This window comes from Fundulus heteroclitus, chromosome 23 (assembly GCF_011125445.2).
Source record: "Fundulus heteroclitus isolate FHET01 chromosome 23, MU-UCD_Fhet_4.1, whole genome shotgun sequence".
In the NCBI taxonomy this organism is placed as follows: Eukaryota; Metazoa; Chordata; class Actinopteri; order Cyprinodontiformes; family Fundulidae; genus Fundulus; species Fundulus heteroclitus.
In genome coordinates, this window is record NC_046383.1 from 9441248 (window position 1) to 9458218 (window position 16971).

The 16971-nt window shown below is 40.7% G+C and overlaps 1 protein-coding gene across 2 annotated transcripts; it reads right to left on the bottom strand.

Annotated features, from left to right (window-relative positions):
- Positions 1 to 807: 807 nt before the first annotated feature.
- smu1a (SMU1 DNA replication regulator and spliceosomal factor a) lies at positions 808 to 10483 on the bottom strand. 2 transcript variants are annotated; one of them, XM_036127318.1, is made up of 12 exons: positions 10378 to 10483; positions 7444 to 7654; positions 7117 to 7269; positions 5879 to 5989; positions 5648 to 5776; positions 5414 to 5533; positions 5189 to 5305; positions 4884 to 5011; positions 4641 to 4767; positions 3649 to 3816; positions 3398 to 3550; positions 808 to 1629 (listed from the first exon to the last, which is right to left on the bottom strand). In XM_036127318.1, exons 1-12 carry the CDS (start codon positions 10401 to 10403, stop codon positions 1531 to 1533), a joined length of 1542 nt encoding a protein of 513 aa, XP_035983211.1. In that variant the 5' UTR covers positions 10404 to 10483; the 3' UTR covers positions 808 to 1530. The 2 variants fall into 2 exon arrangements, with proteins under 2 accessions (XP_035983211.1, XP_035983210.1); XM_036127317.1 differs by having other exon boundaries at positions 5648 to 5989.
- Between the last annotated feature and the right edge of the window lie 6488 nt (positions 10484 to 16971).

Genomic DNA, 16971 nt, shown 5'->3' on the forward strand with positions numbered 1-16971 from the left:
ATGTAGTTGTGTAAGTTAGTAAATAGTAAATTACTGGTAAGGGGGGGGGGGGGGGGGCTTTGAGGTATAGTGGGGGCACCACATTGTCTTCTTAATACAGTCTTGGCTGTGAGAAATGTGCTTTTGAAGGGAAATAAAGTCCAAGCAATGTGACCAAACAGATCTAATTTGTACTTTCCATTTGCTAGATTTGGTTTGATAAAGACTGAATAATTAGACAAGCCATCTATTAATCATAACAAACCTGTACGTTTGATATACATCGAAGCAATCTCACATCAAACTGAAATGATCGAGAGTTTCTATTCTTTTACAAGCATTAAAAGCTCAAAGACACCCCTGCTGGTACAACTCATGCTTTTATTTTGAAGCTGTTGCTGAACAACCTGATTCTCCTCCCTGCAGAGCAGCAGCATTAAGAGCCAGTCGACCGGTTTGTTTTGGGTTTAAATTCCAGCCGGCCGCCTCCTCGGGAAAAGCTGCTGAATGTGGAGTCCCTTTCTTCCAGCACACACGGGGCAAAGCCCGGATTAGAATATGATTTGTTTTAAACACTTAACAGAAATGCATTCCATAACGCCGTCTACCAGGGTCGTTACTTGATTATAACATCAAATCATTTCAGAATTTACTGTTCAGCTTAGATGGCTTTAATGGCATACAGAAAAATGTTACACGTGACATTTGTAGATTTTTTTTAACAGATCATCCGATGCGTTAAGAAAGTTGGGAGGAATGTCCTAAATTCATACTGAAAGTCCTCCTACTGTCTCCGTTGGAACTCTTGTTCTGAACAAATGGAAAAACTGAAGCGATCAAAACTTTGTTTTAATGTGAGGAGTTCCTGTCCAGCTGTTACACAACATCTGTGATAGAAAAAGAAAAAGAGGGCCGAAGTCATCTGAAGAATAAAAATGAAAAGACCAAATAGTTTCATTGAAATTAAATTACAAACGTGAGATTCTGAAAACAAAACTTGTCCATTTTTCTGACGGACCCAAAATAAATCCATCCAAGATCTTTAAAGGTCAGGCAGGTTTTCTTTTTACCAGTGAGTGAAAATGAAAAATCAGGAGCTTTTGTTTGAACTCTGGTTGGTTTCACTAATGACTAATTTTCTACTTTCTGCATTATTTCAGTAGCTTTGCAGACAGATTTATAACCCGCATTTCGTTACATATTTTATTGGTAGATGTTATTCAAATGAGGCACCGACTTTGAAACATGTCCTTGTCTAATAACGAACAAAAGTCCCACAGACTACGTTAAAATGCCATAAGCTGTCAAATTTTAATGATACAAAAAACAACTTAAAAAAAACTGTACACTCTGTTTTAATCACCTACTTCTGTGTTACTCTGAGTGTGAAAGACTGATGGTCCTCCTGTACATCTAAGCATTAGAAGTCCATTTGAACCTGGGAAAGAATTCACCAGAGCAGAAAAATGACCAAAAAAAAAAAAGAAAAAAAAGAAAAAAAAAAAGAATAAAAATGGGAAGAAATGTCCAGGTTCCTCTCTTGAGGATGCTTCAAGGTCTCCAGAGTTTCAGTAGCCCGTCCTCGCTGTAAGTGGCGATCAGGTTCTGGTGGGGGTGGTGGGCGATGCCGATCACGTCCTTCTCGTGGACCTGAGGAAGAGAGCAGCAGGATGAGAGCAACAGCCAAAACTATTATGGCTTCCTACACAGCAGAGTTCAAGTTTTAAACTAAAACCTGCAAAAATCACACACATTAAAGGCAAACAGAAGTAAAGAGACAACTTTTTATGACACTGGCTGTATTTCTTATTTCTCCGTTTTCAGGTGAGCGTTTACTCTGCGCTCGTCTTTCTAGAGGATCTTTGGTTGCACCTACGCTGGATCCTGCAGGATCGACTCTCCCTGGCGGTTTACGCGGCCGCATTTGTTGCCTGTAGTAGCTCATTATTTTTCTGTGTTCCCCGATATATGAATGATGACAAAAGGCTTTTAATTAGAGCACAGAAGCTGTACGTGGTTAGATCAGCGACTTAATTAGTCTGCAGGTATTGCCTCTTGGTTGTGACAGATTGGTACGGTGGCTACAAAGCACAGGAGAGGAAGGTCAGCATAGAGGATCGTGGGATAACATGATTTATGCTGCAGGAGGCCAGAAAAAGGACCAGACGTATCGCCACAGATGCCAACCACCCAGTCAATTCAACGTTTGACTCTCTTCCATCAGGGAAAAGATTCAGAAACATTAAAACAAAAACTAACAGACTTAAAAACAGCTTCTTTCTAAAAGCCCCCTGCTGAGAATCAACAGACCACCAGTCCAGCCCAAAGTCTGTTACGTGTTACAAACACACCACTGGCCCCACAAGTTCGTGATCCAATGAGAATTATTTACACCGTCTCTCACGTTCTAATGTCTATTTCCACACTTCAGTTTCTCAGGGAATGTTTGGACATCCATGCAGACTGCACAGTTCTGCAACTTAAAAAAATCTTAATTCATGGCGCAGCATTTACTATGTGCCAGAGTGAATAAAACCAACTGCACAACCAGGCCTGTAAAGGCACTGCTATCTGACTTTTTGACTTGAAAATGACTCTTATCAGATGCTAAGGACTATCTGCACACTTTAAGCTTCTCAGGAAGTGTTGTTGGTCAATGCGACACACTGATTTCGGGAAGAAAAGGAAAGGTTTGGAAACATTATGTCTTGTTGTGTCTGCGATCTGAGCCGGTTTCTAAAGACAATAAAAATTCTTGGTCCTATCAGGTAGTGACACAGTGTACCGTAATGCTCTGAATATTCATTGAGCAGACCGGCTTCGCTGCTTATCAAAGTGGTACTTACACTTTTGAATAGACTTTTGAGCACATTGTAGTGCATAAAAATCGGTCATTAAGCACAACTTCAATGATATATAAGGCACATCGGATTATAAGGCACATCGTCAATTTTTGAGAAGACTTAAGGATTTTTATGTGTGCCTTATAGTCCGAAAAATACGGTAATGATTATCTAGCCCGGCCGTAACACAGATGGAAATATAGATGAACTTTAAGAGTACACTAAGGAATGGATACAACACTTGAAAAAACATATTTTAACCCATTTTCTTTATACACTGATCAGGCGTAACATTATGACTAGTGACAGGGGAAGAGTGTAACAATTATCTCTTTGCCTTAAAGTGAATGGAGTATATCAGCCAGTAGCTGAACATTCTAACTATAAATTAGGGAGAGGAAGCAGAAATGAGCAAGAGTAAAGATTTGAGCCCGTTTGACTTGGGCTGAGTTGGGGGTGGCTACATGAGTGGGTCAGATCGTCTCCAGAAGCTGTGTGAATAGTAGCCTGACAGAAGCTGTGGTTGCAGGGATATTTCTGGACTCTTTGATGTGTGTTAGCGTGCGGCGTCGTACCGTCAGCGTTCTCTCCAGTTTGCCTGTGACGGTGCTGAAGCAGTAGAGCACAAAGTCTTCACCTACGCAGTAGATCCACTCGCCGCGGGGCGACAGGGTGCAGCACACAAAGTCACCGCCTTCTCTCTTACCGGAGCTGAAACTCCTCACAATCTGCACTCACACACACACAACAACGAAAAGCAAAACGCTCACATGTAGAAACACAACTCAAAAATACTAAAACACAGACATTTTGAGCTCAGACTGACCTGTCCCTGCATGTTCATGATGACCACTGTATTGGAGCGGTTACAAACCACAAAGTGCTCCGGGTTCTTGGGCAGCAGCAGGACGTTGTTGACGGTGATGTCTGTGCCGGCCGATGTACCAAGAGGCTTAAAAGTGCTGGTGCACTCTGTGGTCTTCACGTTCCACACCTTAAAACAAACAAATACAAGGAGTTCGTAAGTACGGAGTAGGATGGCCTGGGTGATGCAGGTTAGGAAAGCCTGCCGTGCTTTTTCAGACTCAACTTCTCCCAGCTTTATATCCCGTTTCTTAACAAATAACTACAAATATTTAAAATGGATTTATGGATTATATTTTGACAGCGCTCATGTTGGAGGAATGGAACCTGTGAAGTGGGCAAAAGGATTCGGGAGTAAATGGATGGGCAGGTAGCCACAATGAGGAAGCAGGGGCTGAGCGGAAAGAATAACTGCTTTACTATCAAACAGTAGTGGGTACAATTCCAGCTTCCCACCACGTGTTGGTGTGCCCCCATTGGCAAGGCACCTACCATGTGTGCATGTTGTGAGAGGTCCTGGGCAAATGTGGCTCTGGTGGAAAATTGGTTTGGGTAGAACAGGAATATACAAGTTTCATCCTTGTACAATTTAAGGAAAAGAGGGGGGGAGTTGCAAAACTGAAAAACAAAAAACAAAAATGGATGGGTGGAAAAATAAATCACTAAGGTTGGACATAAATTGATGGAACGGTGGACGCATATGGAGCAAAGTGATGGATAAATGGACAGAATACACATGGATGAACACCTTTTATATAAAAAAAACAGCATGAAAAAAGGTGTCTGATTGGAGCAGGAAGCTAACTGGATGGATGACACTGTATATTAAAAAATGTATTAAACATTTTTCCCACATTTTCTAAACTATTATTTTTCTTTTGCCATACATATAATCACCTGAAAAAAATAATTAAATCTCCCAATTTTTCATAGAAACTGTTAACAATATCTCACTTTGACTGTTCCATCTGAGGAGGCGCTGATGATGTGATGCCCGTCTGGGGTGAAAGTGGCTTCGTTGACGAACGAGGCGTGGCCACGGAACTCCTTTAGCGACTTACCCGATTTCAGCCCATGGATTCTTGTGCAAAACAAAAACAAAAGATAAAGGAGTTGAGCACGTGTGTTCAGCCAGCGCCTTTATTCATTTTTTCAAGAGTTTGGGGAGAATAAGAAATGTGGAAGATGAGAGTTTACCTGATGGTCTGATCGAAGGAGGCGCTGAGCAGCTGGCTGGTGTCTTTACAGAAACTCACACATGTTACTCCTTTGCTGTGGGCGCGTTCAAATCTCCTCAGACACTGACCGCTCTGGATCTTCCACACCTACATGAAAGGTTTTTAACGATGGCTCAAAACTTATTGAGACAGGCAGAAAACCTAAACATAAAGTTTTAATGTTCTATTACAAAAACAAATACATTCTATAACAATAGGGAATAGCAAAGTCAGAGTTGGACTGTTTTAAAAACCCTGAAACACAACATAAGAACGATGAGTGACCTTAATCTTTCCATCCTGCGCTCCGGTTGCCAACATCTCCGTGTCACGGCTGAAGCACATGCACAGCACAGCGTCATCCATCATCATGAAGTTATCCTGAGCCTGGTATTTCAGATCCTGCACAACAAACACACCAAGCCTCGTCAAGAAACATCTTTTGTAGAACAGGTGCAAAAAATGTGCGTTTTATTTATTCCACTAATGTTTCTGAAGATAATTTTTTACCTTCCTGATTTTCCCAGTGGTGAAGTTCCAGACTTCAATGAATCCGTCCACGGAGCCCGTGACGAGATACTGGCCGTCGGGGGAGAACCGAGAACACTCTACGTGAGATTTCTGTCCAAACTGCGGAGAGAGAAAGAACAAAGTTACACCACAGCTTGGCCAGACGGACAGTTTGGATGAGCGAGGGGCCGTTCTAGGCGGTTCTGCAGGTCCGATTTCAGACAGCGTGCGTACCTTTATGTGCCTGCTCAACTGAGTGGGGAAGCGCTCCTCCTCCACGTCTTTCACAGCCGCTTTACCCCTGAACAAGTCGATGGTCATACCGGGGGGCAGGAGACCCTGGTGCTGCTGCCACTTCAGAGACTGAAGAAAGAAAACAAAGAGTTGTGAAACGTCAGCAAAGTAGAAACAATTTCTGCGTGTGACAGGCTCTCCAAGGCCCCTGAAGGCTCTAAGGTGACTGACTTGTCCCAGCAGCGCCATGAGACGGGAGGGCGGCACCACGCTGACTTCTCCTGCTAGGGCCTGAGCGATGGCTGCTCGCCGCTTCTCTTTGCTGCTGCCATCTGGGTAAGCCTGGACACAATCCACACAAGTTATGTTTGCTGCTAATTCCCACAGTTTCCACACGTTTATTTTGTCGCCAATTTATAAAGTGTTCATATAAATCCTAATAAATAAATTCAATTCAATTTTATTTATATAGCGCCTAATCATGAAACATGTCATCTCAAGGCACTTTACAAAGTCAAGTTCAATCATATTATACAGATTGAGTCAGATTATACAGATTGGTCAAACATTTCCTATATAAGGAAACCAGTTGATTGCATCAAAGTCCCGACAAGCAGCATTCACTCCTGGGGAAGCGTAGAGCCACAGGAAGAGTCATCTGCATTGTACATGGCTTTGCAGCAATTCCTCATACTGAGCAAGCATGAAGCGACAGTGGAAAGAAAAACTCCCCATTACCGGGAAGGAAAAACCTCCGGCAGAACCGGGCTCAGTATGAACGGTCATCTGCCTCGACCGACTGGGGTTACAGAAGACAGAGCAGAGACACAACAAGAGAGACAAAAAAGCACAGAAGCACACATTGATCCAGTAATCTGTTCTACATTAGATGGTAGTAGCGGGTGAGCCGTCTTCTCTGGATGATGTCACAGTTAACAGAACGCCAGACCAGGTGTACCTACTATGAAGAGTAGGTAGCTAAATGCATTTAGCAAACAGACTGTAAGGTAGGGAGGATGGTTAGTTATAAAGAGGGACGTATGTATTGGACGGGTGAATTGGAACGATATATGGAAAGCTATCCAGACGTATATCAGTGAATAGCTGGATGAATAAACAAGATGGTGGAGGGATGGATAACTGTGTGGAAGGATGGACAGAGAGGCAGACATGCTTATGGATTGAAGGTCAGACAGACAGGGGGGTGAATGGGCAGACATATGGGTGGCATGATGGACAATAAGTTGAAAACGCTCATGGACAGATGGATGTGAAAAGATATGACTATAAAGAACATTTCTGCAAGACAGTGCTGGATAAAGAGAGGAGATATACTTTGTCATTTTTTTTATTGATAAATTGTCTTTTAGTATTATGTTTGCAAATCTAAAAACTCTGCCACTAGTGTCTGCTGACAGCATCCAAACACTGCAGGGATAAAAGAAGGCAGCATCCTGCTTTGGACTCACCTCTCTGGGATCGAAGTAGGAGCGAGCCAGCAGGTTCTCCAGGTGGATGTATCTCTCTGGCTGCGTCTGTTTCAGCATGATCATGGGATCCGTCTGTCTAAGGAGCGAACGGGCAGCTCCCAGCTCTCTCAGCTCGATAAGCTCCAAGACAACCTGGTCAGGACACGGATACCACAGTTAGTAAGTCCCTTTCCTCTGGCATAATAAATAAATAAATTAGGACTTGGTATGGTAATGCACTAAAAATGTGAGCATTTGTAATTTATCAAAATGAGCAAAGAAACGAAGTGGTGAGTTAATGTAACACATTAGAAAACATAAACTCACCTGTTCATAAAGGTCGATCAGGGTCTTATCTGGCAGCTTGAGGGACTGGATGGCTTGCAGGACAGTATCCCAGTGGCCACTGTTGATGTCTGCCACAAAGCTATCGATGCTGTCCACCGTGTTTAGAGACACCGTGGTCTCCTCCTGCAGCGTGGCCAGGGTCCGATGCAGGTTGTTTTCCTTCAAATACTGCATAATCAGACGGACCACGCTGAGAAGACAAAGGTTGTACAGGTGAGACAGCAGGCAGGCAGACAGTCAACTCAGATGAAAGAAGGGAAGGTCCCTTCCAACGGGCCGCCTGGGAGTTAGCAGGACAGTGTAGCTGAAGGAAATGTCCCTCTCCTATGATTACACCAGCATTTTAGATATGGATGCTGAACTTATGTGTAGGGATGGGTACCGAAACCCGGTATGAAAACGGCCCCTGGGCCACGCTGGACGGTCGGTCCTCACAGACTGGCAAGCTTCAGCCTTAACGGTATTATTAATGTTGCATTCGCACTACATTTTTCAGGGAGACTCCAACCCAAACAACATTGTTTTGCTGATCTTCTCCACCTTAAGAAACACGGCAGGGGGACTGATGGGAGGGGCTAACGTCACATGCTCGCTTTGCTTACGTTCATCAGCACTGCTGCCAACTATTTTGCACATTTTCAGGCCGCTCTAGTGATCATTTTATTCAAAAGCGACAATGGATCTAGTGTTTTTTTTCTGTCTTGTTTGAGACTTTGGCAACAAGCAAAAGCACCGATCGCTCTGAGTTTACCGTCTCTTCAGAAAACTGCGAGTGCAGCTGTGAGCCCCTCCTCCCCCCCTCTTCGACAGCTCTGACAGGCGGTCAGTCGGTCAGCCTCGCTTCGCTGAAGTCAGAGAGACGAGACCGACTCGTCTGTTTCCCTTTGAAAACGAGTCACACACGAGCAAAGCTGCCACTAGATTACAAAGCGAGATGTAAATATATTCTAAACATAATCTTTAGCTGGTAATTTATTTTTCTTTGAAACTGTTGCACTTACAGTAAAAAGATCCTTTCCCTGTAACTGATTCACACACAACCTCCGTCATTTATTCACCCCATCCACTGTGGGTGCCTCTGCCATATTTTGGTTAAAATTGATAAAAAAACAAAACAAAAAAACATGTATAAATGTAGTTTGGATACAGCTATATTTTATAGTTCTTTTTTGTTGTGAGCATCTTTAGAGCGTTTTAAATCATTTTCTGTCTTGTCTCCTACGACATACTTTTTATTCCAGATAGTGTTTTAGCCTTTTGTTTATACATAAAGTTATTTTTATGTTTTTATTGTTCGATTTCTATAAAAATATCTATTTTGTACTTTTGTTTTCTTTTGTTCCAAATGTTTTCAAATAAACCAGTTAGTGATCATTATTTGTTTTTTACCCCTTTGTTTGATAAAAAATAACAATAATAAGTATAGATAGATAATGGAACCGATGACATACCGAATCGATAAGGAGTATCGTTAAGAGGAGAAGTATCGATAAATCCTTAACAATACCATCCCTACTTATGTGACATTAAGCCACAAGTTGGAATATATGCCCTTGTTTTTCAGTATACTTCGAATGTTTTGGTCGATATTATTACGGCACTTCATTCCATTTGTCTCCAGAAAGATTATCTAAGGTAACTGAAATAAGGTGATTTGTTAAATAAGACAAGCTTCGCCGACAAAAAGAAACAGACAAGCAGAAAAAGGTTTTTACAGTTTAAAAACAGTTTCTATCTAGTCCATTAAGGCATACAGTTAGTCAACATTTTACTTTAAGAAACTAGACTCTATGGTTTAATAATAGGACTATCATAAGTCAACATGACTTTTATTCTTAGCAATAAAAAGGTAGACAAATCCCCAAACATTTTCTGAATATTTCGTATTTGTAGTTTTGTTAGTACTGAATATGTACAGGACATACCAAAGAGGCTCTAAACACATTTAGAGGACAATAAAGCAAAATCAAGAGATGTTTATTCCATGATAATATCTAAAATCTTTTTTTTTTTTTATTTCCTCGTCCTCTGTGATCCTGGGTCACAACTCTTCATGGGTTTTGATGTAATTTAAGGGGCATAGCTTACCCGAGAATTTTTAAACCGCTGTAACAGTCTTATTTTGTAAGTTGTGATCATTGTAGGATTTGAACGCCAATTTAAGTCTCTCTGAGATTAAATTGTTTGTTTCCACAAACAACTCTTCAGGCTGTTTAGCTAAAATGCCCAACACTGCATGATGATCAACCGGACACACATCTTTAACTTCACATTTAATATCATCACCAAAATAAATGTAGGGATTTTAAACTCATATATAGGGAGAACAACTCTTCGTTAACGAATCCTTTTCGTAAAAACAAAAGGTCCCACGAATTGCTGTTTATTTAAACCAACGTTGATTGACGAGCATTTCTTTACAGAATATTGCATCTTTCTATTTAAGAGAGACATACAGTGAGTGGAGAACATATCATATTACACAATCTACCTACATATTTGAGCTAAACTGAACACATGCCGCTTAGTATTTTATTTAAATCGACAAACTTGCTCAAATTTGACATTTATGTTTGAAGAAGCGAAACGCCAACTGATGCTAACGTTAGCTTCATTTTCTTTGCAGATTTCTTATGCATGATAAGTAATAAACATATAAGTATTTACTATAGTATATGCGAAACAAGTTAACAGTTTAAAATCCATCCCAGCATTTTAATTAGCAAAAGATTCTGCTCGCGGAAGCTAGTGGCTGAAATAGTTAGCATGCTAGCTTTGGACGCTAACGCTGGCGTTCAGCAGCTCAGGATGGGAGAGGCCTCGGGCTAAATATCATTATTTAATACATACTTATCACCCTGCACACTTTAATAAAACACGTAGAAGGTCACTATTATTTCACAAACAACTTACTCTGCAGATTCCACTTCAATAGACATGGTTATTTATCTCGAAGATGCAACCCCAGCACACTCCAGCCGCACAAGTTGGAAACACGAAGAACCCCGGAAGTAGTCGAACCAACTGAGACTCTTCAAAATAAAAGCTGCGAGGAACGTTGTGATTCTTGATTTTATGTGCCAAAAAAAAAAAAAAAAAAAAAAAGCAGAAAAGAAAGAAATGTGTAGATTGTTGACAATAGCTGGATTTTATTATTTTTACCCATTAAATTTTATTTTGAATGCCTTTTTTAAATCAATGTCCTCCTCAATTGTACCTATGTCATATCATGTTTATATACCAGAGAAAAAGGCCATCATGGGTTATTAATTAAAAAAACCAAGGCATTTCGCTCAACATAGAAAAGCATATATGTAGAATTTATGAATTGATAATTTTGTCACCAACTCCTTTACTATGTGGGTATTTCATTCTCAAAATAGAGGTTGACATTTTCTAAAAGTTGTCATTTTGATTTTATGCAACTGATCTAAAGCTTTTCATGTATCTTTACCAGAGTTCTAATATTTGTGGAGGGTGCTGTAAATAAGATTGTAATTTGTTTTTTGATTTGATTCTCTTCTAAAAAACAAGAGCAAGAATGAGATGTTTCTATTAAAATTACTTTATTGTGTCTTCTTTCAACATACTGGTAATTAATTAGCAGTATATTATGACTAATTCCAAATGCTTCTGACTTGTTTTGTTTACTCAAATCATGAAGAGCTGAATAACCAGTTGTTATCAACAGATTACATAAAATATACTTTCCTTAAACCTAAAGTTGCTATAGTTGTTATAAACACCAGTGCACCCTAATTTTTACTTTTAAATTCAGAAATTATGATTTAAAAAAAGTGTCATCATGGCACTAATCACTAAGTATTTAAAAGTAACATTTAGGGTGCGCTGGTTAGGGTGCTTAGGTAGCGTGTACAGCCCACGTACAGAGGTCTTAGTCCTCAGCTGACCCAGGCTCCGTTCCCGCCTGTGGCCCTTTGCGGCATGTGTTCCCCCTCTCTCTCAGTCTACTTTCAATAACAAGAACCACTAGTGCTACAATAAAATCCAAAAAAAATATAAGAAAAAAAAGATGTTAAATATACATTTAAAAATGTAAAGATAACAACCAGTCCACAGTTTTATAACGTAAAATATACAGGTGGCTCTGTAAACTGGTTTACATTTCCACCGCAAAATATACAACAGTTTTTACTGCATTTCTTACCAAAGTTCTTCAGTAAAAAATTTTTTACAGTGTATGTTTGAAAAGCCCAAATTCACACCCCTCAGATGCTATCTTCAAACAGCCACCTTCCCTGACTGCCACACTCCCACAAGCTCCTCTCCGACCCCCCGCCTGCACCCGTGATCTGTGGAGAGGATGTGAGCCTGCTGTTCCAGAGGAAGAAGATCAGGAAGGCTCTTGGCCCTGACGGTGTGGCACCACCCTGTCAGAAAATCTTCACAGACCAGCTGGCCCCCATTTTCACACAATCTTCAATAGATCAATGGAGCTATGTGGAGTTCCCTCCTGCTTCAAATGCTCTACAGTCATCCTGACCCCCCAAAACCCTAAATGATTACAGACCGATCCCCCTTTCATCTGTAACTGGTGTTGGCCTTTCTGAAGGACGTCACAGGACCTTTGCTGGAGTCTCTGCATTTTGCCTGCATGGCTAACAGGTCAGCGGGTGATGCAGTCAATTTAGGACTGCACTACATCCACCAGCACCTTGACACCCCAGAACATATTGAAGGATCCTGTTTATGAACTTCAGCTCGGCGTTTACCAACATCATCTTCAGCACCAGACTCACCCAGTTCACCGTGCCAGCCTCCACCTGTCAGTGGACCACAAACGTCTTGACCAACAGGAGTCAGCAGGTCAGGTTGGAGAACTTATCCAGCATCCAGACTATTAGAAATGATGCCCCCCAGGGGTGTGTGCTCTCCCCACTGCTCCTCTCCCTCTACACCAACGACAGCTCAGGAAGCTCAACCTGCCTTTGGAGATGCTGATCCACTTCTACACAGCCATCATCCAGCCTGTCTGGTTTGGATTTACCACCAAAAGGGAAAGGGCTAGACTGCAATGGAGAGTCAGTACTGCAGAAAAGATAATCGGTGCCAAACATTTCCAAAGTCGGGAAATGGGCAGGATACATCACTGCGGACCCATCTAAACCTAGCTACAGCATGTTCCAACTTCTCCCCTCTAGAAACCGCGACAGAGCACTGTAGGCCAATACCAATAGACTCAGGAACAGTTTCTTTCCACAAGCCAACACTAATGAACAACTGACTCTGACAAAAAAGTGCGGGTCATTTTTGCTGTTCATATTGTCATATTGCATATACTGTATACCAAATCCACATTACTCATGAACATAACACCATTTAAAACACCCAAACGAGCATTCCCATTCTCTGCACTCATCACACTGTGAACATGCATGTTTGTATGTGTATGTGCACCTGTACATCACCTCCGACATGTAACAATTGAAATAATATTTACTCCTGCATCCTTTGCACTCTGCTCATTGCAACATTGCATTATTGATTCAGATTCAGTCTACTTGCTATTTGCAGCATAAAAAAAAATCATATTCGGAAAAGAGATGCAAGCGCACGTTTGACATTTACACAGACAAAGGGACGAAAACCGTAGTCTACCAATCTAATATGACAAGAGGGGCACATAAAAAGAAAATGTAAATACTAAAACCCTAATAAATAAAATAAAACAAAAAGCCAAAAGTGCTTCTAACAGTCACTGTAGAGTCTTTTTGTTTAAAATCAGCACAGCTTGAGGAAAGAAGCTTTTATTGTGGTGCCTCTAATTGCTCCCAGAAGGGAGAAATTCAAACAGGTCAGGCAGGACTCAATTTGTCCACTTGTTTATAGTGTGTTCATATGTGTTTTCTATACTGCAGGTTTGATCTTTAAAGCTGCATTATTGTGTTATTGTAGAAGTGAGCACACAGTGAGTATTGTACAATCCAGAGTCAAATTCCTCGTATGCGTAAACATGCCTGGCAAATAAAGCTGATGCTGGTTCTGATAATGCACTTGTTTATTTCTCTCCACGATCAACAGGGGCTGCTGTCTGCACAGTTATGACACAGAGGCCCTCTTGACTCCTTTCTCTCTTCCAGTGAAGGTCTTTCAAGGTTATGATGATGCACCACTTCAATCTACAGGGTTTGATTGTTTTGGGCAATCATGACATAATCCCACTGTGAGCCCCATCCACATTGGAAGGGAATCTGGCAACAAGAACACAGCAGAAACCCGCCTGGTTTTATTTGTCTTTGCAGATAGAGCAATATATTGGAAGGTGATGAGGAGCAACAGAGACGACGGGGAGGGGAGGAGCAATGAGGAGCAGGGAAGTACCATAACACCCCGGTGCCTCAGAATACATTAACATGAAGGCAGAAAAAAAAATCCATCAATGCATTTTCTGCCCTATTCTCTCATGACAAAGCAGGAACTGTTCAGAGAATGCTTGCCAATGAGGTAGCTGCCACCGCAATGGAAGACTGATGGTAGAACAAATGGCTGTAATTTAATCGCTTCATCCTTTGTGGAAAAAACAAAAGCTGAGTCTAAATTTATGTGATGTGGCAGTTTTGGATTAAAGTAAAAATCAGATCTTTGCAGCATAATTAGATAGCATGAGCAATAAAAAAGAAGGATTTTCTTATCAAACATCTGAATTCACAAGTCAAATCGTCTATAAATACATATATGATGTAAACTGTTGTTGAGTTGACCGTGTGGAAACTTCGTCAACAACAAATCAAAGTGCGGCAGCTTCTATAAGGGGTGAATAGATGAATGAATCAATCAATGACGGCGCTGCAGAGCTGGGCAGCAGGCGAGACGGATGAGTGGAGGGAATAAGATACATCAACACAGGGCTAGATCTGTTTTCAAAGGTTGTTCGCAATGGCTTTTATGGATTTTACAGATTATCAAGGTGACATAATCAAACCATCTTGCAAATGTGTGTCCAAGTGTGGCTAAATGTGAATTCAATTCAATTCAATTCAATTCAATTTTATTTATATAGCGCCAAATCATGAAACATGTCATCTCAAGGCACTTTACAAAGTCAAGTTCAATCATATTATACAGATTGGGTCAGATTATACAGATTGGTCAAAAATGTCCTATATAAGGAAACCAGTTGATTGCATCAAAGTCCCGACAAGCAGCATTCACTCCTGGGGAAGCGTAGAGCCACAGGAAGAGTCGTCTGCATTGTACATGGCTTTGCTGCAATCCCTCATACTGAGCAAGCATGAAGCGACAGTGGGAAGAAAAACCACCCATTAACGGGAAAAAAAAACCTCCGGCAGAACCGGGCTCAGTATGAACGGTCATCTGCCTCGACCGACTGGGGTTACAGAAGACAGAACAGACACAACAAGAGAGACAAAAAAGCACAGAAGCACACATTGATCTAGTAATCTGTTCTACATTAGATGGTAGTAGTGGGTGAGCCGTCTTCTCTGGATGATGTCACAGTTAACAGAACGCCAGACCAGGTGTACCTACTATGAAGAGAAAAGAGAGAGAACAGAAAGTTAAAGCAGAAATGACAACACATAATGCATAATTGAAGAACAGTAGAACTCAATATAGTGAGAAAATTAGATCCTGATATACTCCAGTAACCTAAGCCTATAGCAGTAAAACTATAAAGGTGGCTGAGAGTAACATGAGTCACTAGTTATAATTTTTGTCAAAAAGAAAAGTTTTAAGCCTAGTCTTAAAAGTAGACAGGGTGTCTGCCTCACGGACCAAAACTGGGAGTTGGTTCCACAGGAGAGGAGCCTGATAGCTAAAGGATCTGCCTCCCATTCTACTTTTAGAGACTCTAGGAACCACCAGCAGACCTGCGGTCTGAGAGCGAAGTGCTCTGTTAGGAACATACGGGGTAATCAGAGCTCTGATATATGATGGAGTTTGATTATGAAGGGCTTTATACGTTAGAAGAAGAATTTTAAATTCTATTCTTGATTTAACAGGAAGCCAATGAAGGGAAGCTAAAATTGGAGAAATATGATCCCTCTTGTTGATTTTCATCAGAACTCTTGCTGCAGCATTTTGGATCAGCTGAAGGCTTTGAACTGCATTTTGTGGAATTCCTGATAGTAAAGAATTACAATAGTCCAGCCTTGAAGTAACAAATGCATGGACCAGTTTTTCAGCATCACTCCTGGACAGAATGTTTCTAATTTTGGCGATATTCCGGAGGTGAAAAAAGGAAACTCTGGAAACCTGTTTAATATGGGATTTAAATGACATGTCTTGGTCAAAAATAACACCAAGATTTTTTACTTTATTACCAGAGGCCAGTTTAATGCCACCCAGATTAAGTGATTGGTTAAGAAGTTTATTTTTTGAGGACTCTGGCCCAAAGATTAAAACTTCGGTCTTGTCAGAATTTAGATGCAGGAAATTTAAAGTCATCCAGCTTTTGATGTCATCAAGACATGACTGCAGTCGAAGTAATTGATTGGATTCATCAGGATTTATGGATAAATATAGCTGAGTATCATCAGCATAACAGTGGAAATTAATCCCATGCTGTCTGATAATTTTGCCTATCGGAAGCATATATATAGTAAAGAGAATTGGTCCAAGGACTGAACCCTGTGGTACTCCACAAGTGACCCTAGAGTTTGAGGAAGATTTATTATTAACATGAACAAATTGGAATCTGTCTGACAGATAAGATTTAAACCAGCCTAATGCTTTCCCCTTAATCCCTACAGTATGTTCAAGTCTTTGTAGGAGAATATTGTGATCAACTGTATCAAACGCAGCACTGAGATCTAACAGGACAAGTATAGACACAAGTCCATTATCTGAGGCCATGAGAATATCATTAGTGACCTTCACCAGAGCTGTTTCAGTGCTATGATGAGCTCTGAAGCCTGACTGAAACTCCTCAAGTAGGTCATTACTTTGTAAATGTTCACAAAGTTGATTAGCAACTACTTTCTCAAGAATTTTAGATAAGAAAAGAAGATTAGATATAGGTCTGTAATTTACTAACTCATCTTGATCAAGAGAAGGTTTCTTAAGTAAAGGTTTAATAACAGCTACTTTCAAAACCTGTGGTACATATCCATTTACTAAGGATAGATTAATCATGTCTAAAATAGTGCCACTGATCAAAGGGAATATGTCCTTAAACAACTTGGTTGGGATTGGGTCTAACATACAGGTAGAAGGTTTAGATGAAGCTAAAATTTTAGATAGCTCAGAAAGCTCTACTGCTTCTAAACAGTTCAAACACTGCGCAGATTCTAAAGATTCCTCCAATGCTGCCTCACTTACTGAGGACGAGGTAATCATGTTTGGGAGGATGCCAATTATTTTATTTTTAATGGCATCAATTTTATTTATGAAGAATCCCATAAAATCATTACTACTGAGAGCTAAGGGAATGGATGGATCAACAGAGCTGTGGCTCTGGGTAAGTTTGGCAACTGTACTAAAGAGAAATCTAGGATTATTTTTATTCTCTTCAATTAATGATGAAAA